Source organism: Pangasianodon hypophthalmus, chromosome 5, assembly GCF_027358585.1.
Source record: "Pangasianodon hypophthalmus isolate fPanHyp1 chromosome 5, fPanHyp1.pri, whole genome shotgun sequence".
NCBI lineage: Eukaryota > Metazoa > Chordata > Actinopteri > Siluriformes > Pangasiidae > Pangasianodon > Pangasianodon hypophthalmus.
In genome coordinates this window covers 13,811,452-13,824,335 of record NC_069714.1, presented here as the reverse complement: position 1 = coordinate 13,824,335, position 12,884 = coordinate 13,811,452, and the positions used below count along the sequence as shown (strand labels likewise).

The 12,884-nt window shown below is 37.2% G+C and overlaps 1 protein-coding gene across 4 annotated transcripts in view; it reads left to right on the top strand.

Moving 5' to 3' along the window:
• The window catches only part of lrp1bb (low density lipoprotein receptor-related protein 1Bb), a 265,996-nt gene extending 253,823 nt beyond the window's left edge, over positions 1-12,173 (top strand). The window contains exons 83-92 of one of the 4 annotated variants that reach the window (XM_026912643.3): positions 1,277-1,441; positions 3,156-3,317; positions 4,004-4,178; positions 5,115-5,219; positions 6,443-6,556; positions 7,523-7,599; positions 8,096-8,186; positions 8,553-8,703; positions 9,197-9,271; positions 9,563-12,173. In XM_026912643.3, the coding sequence (XP_026768444.3) occupies positions 1,277-1,441; positions 3,156-3,317; positions 4,004-4,178; positions 5,115-5,219; positions 6,443-6,556; positions 7,523-7,599; positions 8,096-8,186; positions 8,553-8,703; positions 9,197-9,271; positions 9,563-9,703 (1,256 nt within the window). In that variant the 3' untranslated portion in view covers positions 9,704-12,173. The remainder of the gene's footprint in view (positions 1-1,276; positions 1,442-3,155; positions 3,318-4,003; positions 4,179-5,114; positions 5,220-6,442; positions 6,557-7,522; positions 7,600-8,095; positions 8,187-8,552; positions 8,704-9,196; positions 9,272-9,562) is intronic. The other 3 variants (XM_053233994.1, XM_053233993.1, XM_053233992.1) reach the window with 3 other exon arrangements.
• Positions 12,174-12,884: the final 711 nt, after the last annotated feature.

Here is a 12,884-nt window from a genome sequence, read left to right as displayed (position 1 = left end):
TTTTGTTCTTGAATGTTACCAGTTGTTTGTATTTACATTCATGAAGGTGTCTCTTGATTGTAGACTTTAACAATGATACACCTACCTCCTCCAGAGTGTTGTTGACTTGGCTAGATGTTGTGAAGGGGTTTTTCTTCAACAAGGAATGAATTCTGCAATCATCCACTTTAGTTGTCTTCCATGGTCTTCCAGGCCTTTTGGTGTTGCTGAGCTGACCAGTGCATTCCTTCTTTTTAAGAATGTATCAGATTGTTTATTTGGCCACTCCTAAATTTTCTATCTCACTGATGGGCCTGTTTTGTTTTTTCAGCCTAATGATGGCCTCCTTCACATCGACACCTCTTTGCACCGCATATTGAACGTTCCCATGAAAAGCTACAAATGCAAAATCAAGTGCAAATTCAACACTTGGAATCAACTCCAGACCTTTTATCTCCTTACTTTGTTTAAAATAATGAGGAAACAGGCCATCACAGGCCATGAAACTGTTTATCAGTCAATTGTCCAATTGGAAAATGGAGGGACTGTAAAAAAAAAAAAAAAAAATTAAAAAATGGCTGTAATTTGTAAACAATTAATGCAATATTTTTGTTAAACCCCTTGAATTAAAGCTGAGCATGTACACTTCAATCAGATCTTGATTGCTTCATTTCAAATCCATTGTGGTGGTGTACAGAGGCAAAATTGTAAAAAATGAGTCACTGTCCAAATACCCATTGAACTTTTCCACAATTTTTAGTGAGACAGCCTGGACCTGAATGGACTTAATTGGTACAATATGTCATGAATCTACACAAAATGGCCCAAAATTAAATAAAGTTTGCAAAATTATTTACAAGTAAAATTTCTAAAAGTTGTTTCTGCATTAGGATTTACCCCCATTGTGGTGAAACTCCAAAACTGGTCCTTGTGTAACCAGTTGCTGTCAGAAGTTACATAATTTGTTGAATGGAGTCCATCTCTTTAATTATAATGTAAAATGATCTCAATATAAATACACCTGGGTTTTTTTTTCGCAAACTTTGAACATCCCATAGAGCACCATTAAATCTGTTATTAAAAAAGAAATTAAAGCAGGCTGAAATTGCCTTTAATGTCACTTTTAAGCTTCTCTGTGTGTTGCAAAGCACGACAATGAAAACAAAAAATGATCATGTTCTTTTCTAGTCCCCAAAAAAATCCCATGGAGCACTTTCACAGGGCAAAGTCCATTGGGTTTGGATGTGTAGTGCATGCTGCTCTGTTTCAATGTGTTTTTGTTCTGCCATTGCTAAAGGTGAGCTCTGTCGGCCTGCCTGTGAGAATGGAGGCCGTTGTGTGGCCAATGAGAAAGGAGACTGGCGCTGTTATTGCTGGCCTGATTTCTCTGGAGAGCGCTGTGAAATTAACCACTGCACAGACTACTGCTTAAATGGAGGCACATGTACAGGGTCTCCTTTAGGTAAGAAAAACCTTTACCTCTGTCAGCTTAAGGTTTTGCTTTGACTTTTTTTTTTTCATGAAGAAGCTTTCTCCTTTGACCTGCATCTTCTGAACCTCTTCTGTGATACTTACACTCAATTAAATGCAGCCATTCAGGTCTGCTTGAGTGGGTGCTTTGTTTGAATAGCAGGTCAGTTTTTCTTCAACATAGCATTCAGCATCCCCAGCTTATTCCTGTATCTTTAACTGTCATTGTCACTGATGGTAAAAGTATACAAAAACAAACCTCTATGGTAGTGATCTCTTGGAATTAGATGGTCCAGGCATGGGTTTGACCTGTTCTGCCAAACGAAAAAAAAAAAGAACTTTGAATGAACATTCAGTGAAACACAGTTGTGGTTTTGAGAGTGCAGTACAACTCAGTCAAACAAGGGGAACTCAGAAGAAATATTCTCTCAATCCACAGGCAGGTAGTTTACATAGTTTACAACTTAAAAAGAATTTAGCACTGTTGCTGCTTTCCCTGAAGACTTCTGATATAGAATTCCTAAACCTGGGTCAAAAAACCCTAGGCAACTTCATCTGATCACATGTGGTCTGTGGTGATTAGTCTATGAGTCCACACGAAAAATACTGGGAAGTTACCACATGGGAAGCAACTGCTTTTTAAGTGCTTTTAAGGTACTCTGAGGTACCTTTATTTTATTAATAGCATTCACTGGGTCTGGGTATGTGTTTAGTTTTATGTTTGGGTTGCAGTTGCTGCTACGCCAGACTTTGTATTATTATTATTATTAGTAGTAGCAGTAGTAGTCGACTTTGTGGTGGTGGTGTTGAGTCACAATTCATATATTTTGTGAGAATAAAATTTTATTTAGTGGCTGTTAGTTCAAAGACAGAAGCAAAAACTTCCGTTTACTATTTTTATGCACGACAGCTGTTATGTACTTTAATTCTTTTTGGCATCTGAATCAGCCTGTTTTGAATATATAATTTCTTGAGTATGCGCCATGAATTATTTTCGTTTTGAATGAGATGTCTTTATCAGCATTGCCACCTGTTACAATACTGCTAATGATAAAATCAGCCAAGTGTGTTTTATATAGGCCTGAAGTAAAATCAGTAAAGTGCCGTTTTCTATCTGCAATCAGTCTTATAGTATGTGAAGCACACATGAAAGCAATTCACACTGCATCTTTCTGATATAAAAATAAATGCATTTTGCTTGTCTAAAGCATGCTGCTTTTTTAGCATGAGTTTTAAAATAAAAACGTTTGCTTGAAAGTTTGAAATTGGTAAAATTTGTAGCAATTGTTTCAGTAGCAACAGATAATAAATATCTAAATTACAAATATTATGTATTTATAATATTACTGTTGATTACTGTCCATTGTTATTAAAAAAAAAACTACCTGAAAGTACATGTATTTACTGATAGCAGAATAATCTAGCACAATATGTTTTTATCCTATTCAAATGTTATTGTTGGCTAAAAAAAAAAAAAAAAAGGAATTTTCCAGTGAATGTGGATTATTTGTCTACAATGTCATTTATTTAAACAGATAAAACAAATTCAAGGACATATTTTAAATGTCATTGATAATCAGTTTAGTTCCTGTGCTCCTTAACAAAAAGGTTAAATGGCAAAATGAAAGACTCTGCCACCATATCAAGGATAAAAAGATATCTTTTTCACTGACTCCAAGAAATAATGTGTCTCTCTCCCCCTGTAGGGAAGCCAACATGTCGCTGTGCTGTGGGCTTCACAGGGCCTATCTGTGAACGGCGGGTGTGTGATAATTATTGTCTGAATGGAGGAACATGCGATGTCAGCCAGGGAAACCAGCCTGTGTGCCGTTGTTTAGCAGAGTACACAGGTGACCGCTGCCTTTACCGTAAGTGCCCTAAGAGCATTAGCTCAGCTCATTCAATTGCATTTGTAATTACAAACTGTTTTTTCTGACTCATCCCAGTTCTGTGAAAAATTCTTATTGAAACAATCAACCTTTAGCAGTCAAGTGCAGATGGTACACAAAATTAAACACAAGCAAGATAAAAGATCCTGAAAGATAGGACTGATCTTCAGAGACATTGGTTAAATGTCTAATATTTATTTTCATTTAATATTCAAAGCCAGTTTGCATTTTTTTAGGTTATTTGAAAAAGTACTATTACTTTCCATTGAGCTGCCAGCAGCAATGTTATAACCAAAAGAAAGGACAATCATTTGTCCACTAGTGAAAGCATTTGTACGGCTTGTGTCCACAGAGGGTTCAGAATGCCACAGTGATGACCTCAGTGTTTGTGCTCTACTGATTAAAAAAAAAAATCCTGCTATGTAGTTTTTGTTATGCTTCATAGCAGGGATTTTGTTCCCTCTATCATTTATGTATTTTCTCTGTAGCACACCCAATGCGTGATGTGTGTTCATTTATGTACTAGATACTTGATGCAGATAATTAACTCTCATTAAAGCTCTGTAAAAGTCCAATTAAACCAGCAGATAATACACAGGGTAATTTTCTCCCAAATTCTAATTAGGCACTCACAAATGACTTTTTGTGTATTTTTCCCATGACAGACATCTGTCACCATTACTGTGTAAACTCTAAGGCCTGCACGTTGTCTGGGTCTGGCCATGTGGAATGTGTGTGTCCAGCTCGATACGAGGGGATCAAATGTGACACAGACAAGTGCCTACGGTGCCATGGTGCGCCGTGTATTATTGATGCAGAGACTGGAGACGTAACCTGCAAGTATGTTTCATAATACATTCATATATATATAACACACACACAGTGGGGTCCAAAAGTCTGAAAGCACTAGTGAAAATGATTCTATTTTCTTTTTCTAATTTAATACAAATTACAAATGATAATATTGACAGCAATTTGAGTGAAAAGTAGAATCTTTTAAATATTTACGTGATGTTCAGAGTTTCGTAGTATTTGGTATATTAATGACAGTGTGCACTCGAGCTGGCACTGACTCTACAAGCTTGTGCAAAATCTTATGATCCATTTTAAATCAAATCCACCAGAGTGTCGTCTGAACACATGCTTCAGGAGAAGAGATTAGGCATGAGGAAAATCTGGCATTTTGTACAAAGCAGATAACATGGTCAGTATCACAAATTTGCTTACATTTAAATAGGGACCTAGAAACAGAGCAGAATATTAAATTTTCAAGATACTGAACATTTTAATTTCTTTGTTTTAAATATTTCTCTATTTATTTCCTGTTTATTTATTTGTATTTATTACCCTTGTGTTTTTTGTATGTAGCCATTGACTAAATATCCTACACTAAATTAATTTGCAGGTGTAGTGAGAAAAAAAGTCTAGCTAACTGTGTTAACACAGTCTGCTGCCACCATCAGGTGAAAGGAAAAAATGCAACATGTTGGCCAGTCATACATTCTAAGAGAGAAGTCTTGGGCCAATTTACATCTGTCTGCAGGCTGCATTTGGCCCTGGGGCTGGACTTAGGATGCCTCTGAGATATAATTTCTGTAAAACAGGAAGGGCATATAATCTTGTTCCATTCATATCTGACATTAGGAAGATGTGACATTTATCCATGCCACATACTTTTTCCCACCGCTTGCATTATATTTTGAATATTGAACATAGTCAGTCAATCTGATTAATTTAATCAGATCTACCCATCTGCACTTTCTTTCCATCTTGCAGCTGCACCAGTGGGAGAATTGCATCCAGCTGCCAGCTGTGTGATGGCTACTGCTACAATGGAGGCACCTGTCATCTGGACCCTGACACCAACCTGCCCTTCTGCCAGTGAGTAATGACTAAATACCTTCTTTTGTCTAGGTACAAATCCCAGCAATTAGACATGCACAACGCAATGCCTCTCAACATCACTATTCACTGGCAAAATGTTGCAAAAATGCCAGCAAACACACATGTATTTCTCACCACATGGGACCAGAATGGCTCTGCATGGGGTAGACGAGTCCGTTCTGAAATTATGAGTGATATAACAGGTCTCCTTTTTATTGGATGTCCAGTCCGGTTGTCCAGTTCATCAGGTAGTATTAGCAAAAAAAAAAAATATATGACACCAGACAATCAGCTGAAAGAATCTATTTAGGGCATTAACTAGAATTAAATCTCAGTCACTTCTCTTTAGGCACCAAGCTGAACCAAAGCATGCCAAGTACTTCTTGTAGTTTAAATGACATTTTTGGCAATGCGTGATACGACTGAGATAAAATCAATTTCTATGCAAATTATCTCATTGGGTTTTCTGGGAAGTTAACAGATCCTGGAAATGTGGTTTATTGACTCTATCTCATGGCCCGAAAATCTGTGCATTGATATAAGTCTTTGCTGTCTTAAAATAATGAATCTTCTTAGCATGACTTCCTGCTGCTCCTACATCTTAATTTATGTAATTTATCTTGGTTTTGTGCCAAATTATGTTAAGAACTTTTTGCATATCTTCTACCTATTGTTGTCACTATGCTTTTTAACAGAAGACTGCTCCTGAGCCATCAGAACTAAATAAACCTCATTTCTTTACATTACCCTATTGAATGTATGTTTTTCCCCTGCATACGTGGCTGTTCCAGGGATGTTTATTATCTCATAAACTCTACAGTTCTGTTGAGAATTTTGTTTGACATTAATAAATTTTTTTTAACTTATTCCACTCTGCTGTGTAAGAAGTAGCCGTAATGGGTTGTCACTGTGGTATAATTAAGGATAAGTGGGATGGTGTTAAATGTCATGCTTTTTTATGACAATACTGCATGTGACATGTAATAAAAGAAACTCCAAATGTGTTGGCAAGTGGACAGCTCATTGTTTTTTTTTTCTTCTAAATGATGAAACTAACTGTACTTAATACATGCACATAACGAATATATACTTTCATAAAGAATATATACTATACATAATGAATATATATTCACCCAGTGTAATGGGGAGTGGAGTTTTCTGCCAGTGGGAGCTGACTCTCAGCATTGTGATTTTCCTCACACCACTGCAATTTCTTGCAGCTGCACAGCTGGTTTCAAGAACCAGCGTTGTGATGAGCTGGCCAACCCCTGTGATTACTACTGTCAGAATGATGGGATATGCACAATAACATCCCTTAACAAACCCCGCTGCAAGTAGGTCCCCTATCAGTACCTTTACCACCCAGAACTTTCATCTCCAGTCTGCTTCATCATCCAGCAGTGGCCCTTCCTCATATACACCAGCACACACGTCTCATAGTCCCCCGTGTCCATCCCATAAGGGAGCATATCATCTATGTAATCACTACAGAATCATGCAGCGCTGCTTGCAGTGCCTAACACTGTGAAAGGGTCATAGTGTAATAGGGGTATATGATTATCAGTGTTGCCATAACACTAAATTGTTTTTTAAGTAGCATTCCTAAAATAAACACATTCATATTGTGTTTGCATATGGAGAAGGCAGTGAACGTTGTTATTGAATTGCAGTCTAGCACAGTTGTGGTGATAAAGACCTCCGTGTCAATGTAAATCTCCAGTAAGAGAAAGAAAAAACAGTTTATATAATCCAGTGCAGGAAGTTTTTTTCCTCAAGTGAATGTTTATGAATTATGTAAGCATAATAACTCTAAGGATTATAACTGTAGAAGTAAATACATACTGTATACTTTGTTCGGTCTTTTAATGTTAGACTTGATTTTTTGTATAATAAGTGGGCTAATTTAGAGACTAGTAAATACTAATTTAGAGAATACGACATACTTGCACAATGACTGTCATGTTGGTGGATTATATTAAAGTTGCACAGTTGGTGGATTATATTAAAGAGCTTCCTCATGATCCCATACAGTTACCATTCTCACCTAGACAACTTCAATCATCAAACATCTGCTTAGTCACACATGCCACACATTCGACGTCTTCATCTGAAATTGAGATGACTCGACCTTTTGTACTCTGTACGGCGATTCTTCACGTGTTGATTTACTTTTCTTTCCACTGGCTGTCTTAATTGTGTCTAGACTTCACTCTCTGTTTGCTCAAACCTTCCACATTTCATCTGAAGTGATTAGCATGCATAAGCATCATCTGATCTTTCCTGTGGATGATTTTAATCAGGTGTTCAGCCAATTGGTCGGGGACGCAGTGTGAGCGGCCCGCCCCAAAGAGCAGCCGCTCCGACAACACGCCTGGAGGTGAGTGAGCACAAAGATGGCTTCCTCTTTCATTACTGCACACTCATGGCTTTGATTAAAATCATCTGCTTGCTTTCAGGAAACATGTAGCAAAGGCATCAGAGCATGGACAAATGTGATTTATGATGTAGGAGATTTACCGTAATCCCCAGGAGGGATTAAAGCTGCTCAGAACCAATCTATCCAGGACTTCTTCATCTGTATTTCATTTGCACTCTGTAGACACGTTTGAACACATGTAACTGTTTATATTTGAAAGCTGTCAGAGAGATAGGAAGACCGTTTTTGTGTATATTTAAGTCTGATATGAAACATTGTGCTGAGAATTTTTTAGTTATTTTGTTTTTAACAAGGTAGTTGCCTAGGATTGAACTGTAATGGTTTTACATGCAGTAAAAAAAAGCCATGCTTTTCTGCAAACAAGACTCGACCCCTGCCTTGGAAGTTTATGATGACTGGAGTTTAATTCCTGCTTTTTCATTCTTGTTCACGGCAGGGAGCATAGCCATTATTGTGCCTCTGGTCCTGCTGGTTATTTTGATAACAACAGTCGTGGCTGGGGTCTTCATCTGCAGAAGGCAGCAGAGGTATTACAGGAACACAGCATGTGGCTGAGAGGATGGCTGCTCTTTATACTTTAAGGGTTAAAATGTGCACTTGTTGCCATGGTGCAAAACTACATCCTGAGAAATATACTGTATGCAAACTATTACAATTGGTCCTTTTACTCCGAGTGACCACTTCACAGGTTTGCAAAGTGTGCACTGTGCAAAATTTTCCTACTCACTCAAAACATTTACAAATACTGTTACTGAAAAAATGACTTTGTGCAAGCCCTTGACATCAGTGTAACATTTTAATATGCAAACAGATACAGTTCAGAATATTTTTTCAGACCCCTTATCTTAAATGTCTTTGATGCATGTTGAATATATGTCTGTGACCTGACCTAGGGGAAAGAGAGTACAGAGGCAACCCATGACTAATGGAGGCATCAATGTGGAGATTGGCAATCCATCCTACAACATGTACGAGGTGGAGCATGATAACCACGCTGATGCAGGGAGCTTTCTTAAACCAAATTTCACACTGGATCCACATAAGGTTTGTTTGTACGACATGTTCACTGATGCATATTATTGTACATGTCGAACAGCTGAACTCAGCAGCCGTAGGTTCAGATCTTTAAATAACAGAATAGCTTTGATGCTCACAAGAAACATTTATATGTACAGAAACAGGTCATCAGCTTTTTAACCCCTGAGACTTTCTTTGCATCTTTCTAAGGCATGTCAAGTGCATTTTACAGTCTGTATAATCTTTTTATAATGGCTTGAATGTTTTCAGTTTGACATTACCATCGTTACCTCTCAGCCCTGTGCTTGTAGAAACTTGTAGTGGTTTATTAGTGCTCCTTTTAATGCAATAACAGCTTACACCCACACACGTGCTTATTCTCTCACTACACCCTAGAGTGTTGCTTTCACTCTGACAGGTGTTCTGAATGCCATTTCTGTATGAAATTAACTTTTATGTGCTGTATAGAAGAAGAAACTTGGTGTTGGCCAGATTTCAAGCTAGAGTGTGTGTATTGCAGGGGTGGTGTGTAAAATCCAGTGACCCTCGCACTCTGAACATACACTCTATCCCTAAAGAAGTTATACCTGGACAGGTGAAGCCCTTTGTCTTAATTGGTGGCTTTGACCATTGCATTAGAGACACTCGTGATCATCTGTGTTTGTGCGTGTTAAGTGTTCTTACCTGATTTTTCATAAGCATTTTTCTTCACCTTTAGCAGAAGTAAAGTCTAAAATTAGTTTCACTCTTAGAAATATTTCAGTATAATATACATTCAGAATACAGATGTTTCATTTTCTCAACATCACTATTCTCAATAATCCAATTTAAATGATATTTTCCCAACACGGTAAAATTCAAATTTCTCTGAATTCTCTCCATACAGCCTATGAACTACTCCAACCCAGTGTATGCCAAGATATACATTGATGGACAGAACTGTCGGAAGCCAGTCATCAGCATTGATGAAAGGAGAGAGCTGCTCCCAAAGAAATTAGAGGGGACAATTCGGGAAACCGCCGCATAGCCTGACTTTACACTTTGTACTCTTTTTTTACGTGAGTGTACAAAATGTATAAAATGTGGAGAAAAAAAAAAAAAGAATTTTCTATTTCCTATCAGGTCCTGCTAATGTACTTAGGTTTGCTTCTTTGTTCGGCAGCAGCGTTACCTCTCCATGTGCGATAAACTTTGGACTTCATATATGTCCTCTCCATTAGTTTTTGTTGTTGTTTGTTTTATTGTTTTTTTTTTTTTTTTTTTTTTTAGGATATATTACATATACTACACAGTATATTTGCAGATTACCCAGCCTTTAACAAAGAAATGACAGCAGCAAAAATATTTCACCCCCTAAAACCATGTATTTTGCCTTACGGTGTTAACTCAGTGATGGTGTGAGATTTGTTTCATGTTATTTACTTTGTTCCATCCACCATAGTTTTATTATTGTCTTTCAATATTCATTTATTTTGTACTTAAATTATGCTCCGTTAATGTGAAACTTAGTTTCACATCTATATATATATCTATAGGGACTGGATTTTTTCATGTTCTTTGTCCATGTTTGTCTCTACAGAGGGCTACTGATATCCATTGCATTCATCTTATCCATGGTTATATGTTGTGTGCTTATAACGAAACTGCCCAGTCATATTTGTCACTTCTCATTCAAGTGATTTTTGCCTTCTATCACTGAGAATAATGCTGCATATTAAAAGATACTGTCTCTTCATCCAGCTAAACCACGTGATATGTTGGGGTGATCAATACTTAATGGACAATTTGTGAGAGTACATCATTATCTATCTTTGACAATTAGCTTTTTTTTACGAGGTAATTTCAGCCCAGTGGAACAGCAATCCATCTGGTGAACTTAACATAATCTCTTCAGACGTGTCTGATACATGAAAGACACAGATAATTCATCTTGTTTAAAGTCTTACTTATGAAAACACAAACTGAAAGGCACCCAAACTTGCTGACTGATTATTATTGATCAACTTCAGTGACAGTAGAATTAGGTACTCGATGGCTGGCTCGTCATACAAGATGTGATAGAGAAATTAATCTTACTTAACTGCTATGTGGAGAGAGGTATGAATGAAATCCCTTTGTCTGTTACTCTGAGAGAGACATTACTAAGATACAGTACAACAGATTTTATAATTTTGTATTTGATTTATATGTTGTTCGGCTGCTTGTATTTTGGAAAAAAAAATGTATTAAATGTAAGTATCTTTTATATAAAATGCATCAGTATGAAATAAAAGCATTTTATTTCCATTTCAGCAGTGATTTGTATTTGATTCGTAGTGAATTTTTTTATCTATTTAATTTGTATGATCAGCAGCCATACACAATGTCTGGTCACAATGTCAAGACATGAATGCTGTAAACTGATGTAAATGTTTTGGTACTGGTTTAGAGGTAATTACATTGATGACTGCTATCGGAGAAGATCTACAGGAATAGCTGTAGGGAATTTCAACATTTGCACTGCATTTTGATCCATTTTGATTAATCAAAAACACCTCACCGCTGTTTGTCATTAGTGTACAGTGATTATAACACATTGGAGATTCGTTTCTATACTATCCTATTACACTATACATCGTTATGTACGTAACGCTTCATATCGATCATTTTTACATCTGCTACATGTGTAGAGGGAAACACTTCTACATATCTTTCCAACTCTAAGACTGGTAACATCTGGCCCACAATTCTGAGCTAGGTTCCTCTCAGTGTGATGAAGAATGTTATGCTACAGATAGAAACAGAAGGAGCGACAGTAAGAGTGAGCACTGCAGAAGAAGTAAATGAATGTTGTTAGTATGCCTCTTCTGTGCACTGGGTCTGTTTAATAAAGAAATCTCATCTGCTCCAGGGTAGGGTTTTGTAGCTATAAAAAAGCCATAAAGCAGAGAGGATTTCATCCAGCTTTATGGTAAGCAGCCTGTGTGCAAAAATGAAACTGTAGAGTTGCTTGCTTGAGAGGGTCAGGTCTGCGTAGTGCTGTTTTTCACCTGGCCCAAAGATGGAAAAAAAAGCCAGTGTAGGAAAGTTTGTAGGAAAGTCATTGAGTGCATACTGGAAGTCTGCAGTTGAAGTGCCTTCATCACGCAGGCTGGCACCAAGAGAGTGTGAGATTAGCCCAAGTCAGGGTTTTCAAAAAAATTTCAAACTTTCCAGCCAAACTAAAATCTCAAAAATAAAAAGACCTGAAATTAGCTCAAAAAGTTTTAGCAATGGAAAAGGAAGACAAAATGCTCTTGTTTTCTGAGTCTTTGCATGTGAAAAAGTTTGCCATGGTGCACACACATTTCTTATTTGCAGTATCTGCAGTGCACTTTTTTTTCTGTCACTTGGTACGTCCATTTTCCACTCCATAATCCTCCTTTTTCCCCTCCTCATATATGTCTATATCTTAATTATATCTTACAACAGAAATGGTTCTGTGTAGTTCATAGATACACTGTCTGCACTTACATGTTCCCTTTGTTAGGCCTATAGCCTATGTTCATAGAAATTAGATTAAATTAGATTTAACTTGATTTACTTCCTGATTATTTGAATTAAAGCAAGATCTTGGCAGCCGTGTAGTATTTTTAAACTTGCCAAAAAAAAAACCAAAAAACCCTCCACTCTCACACTTGCTTATTACACACGCAACCTTGTGACAAACATATTCCAATTTGGCGTGAACACTGCAACCCTGGCAACCCTGTCCCAAGCTCTCCCCTCAGGCCTGCTGGAAGGGATGGGAATATATTAATTGCTGAAAATATTCACGAACCTTGTTTGAAGTCAAATATCACATTGAAGTATTTTATTTAAAAAAACAGATTTTTTTTTGTTTAATTTTAAATAAAACAACCACAAAAATAGGCAGAAACCTTACAGCTAAAGATCTTGGTGCATGGAAGTAGGTGGAGATTCAATCCAGTTTTGAGTTTGAATCCATTTTACAAGTGAGCTTAAGTGCTAGTTATACATATATAAAATAGATATCAGAAAATATATTATTCTGGTGCAGTGAAAATTAAGTCCAGTGGGTTGCCAGTTTCTGTGAAGTTACCAGCAATTCCAGTGAGTCGCCAGATGCTGACACACCCACCATCACACACCTTCCATCACACACCTGCCACTCTTGCTGTAACATTAGCTGACTCTCTGCCCTCCTGCTCCTCCAGCTCAAGCACCAG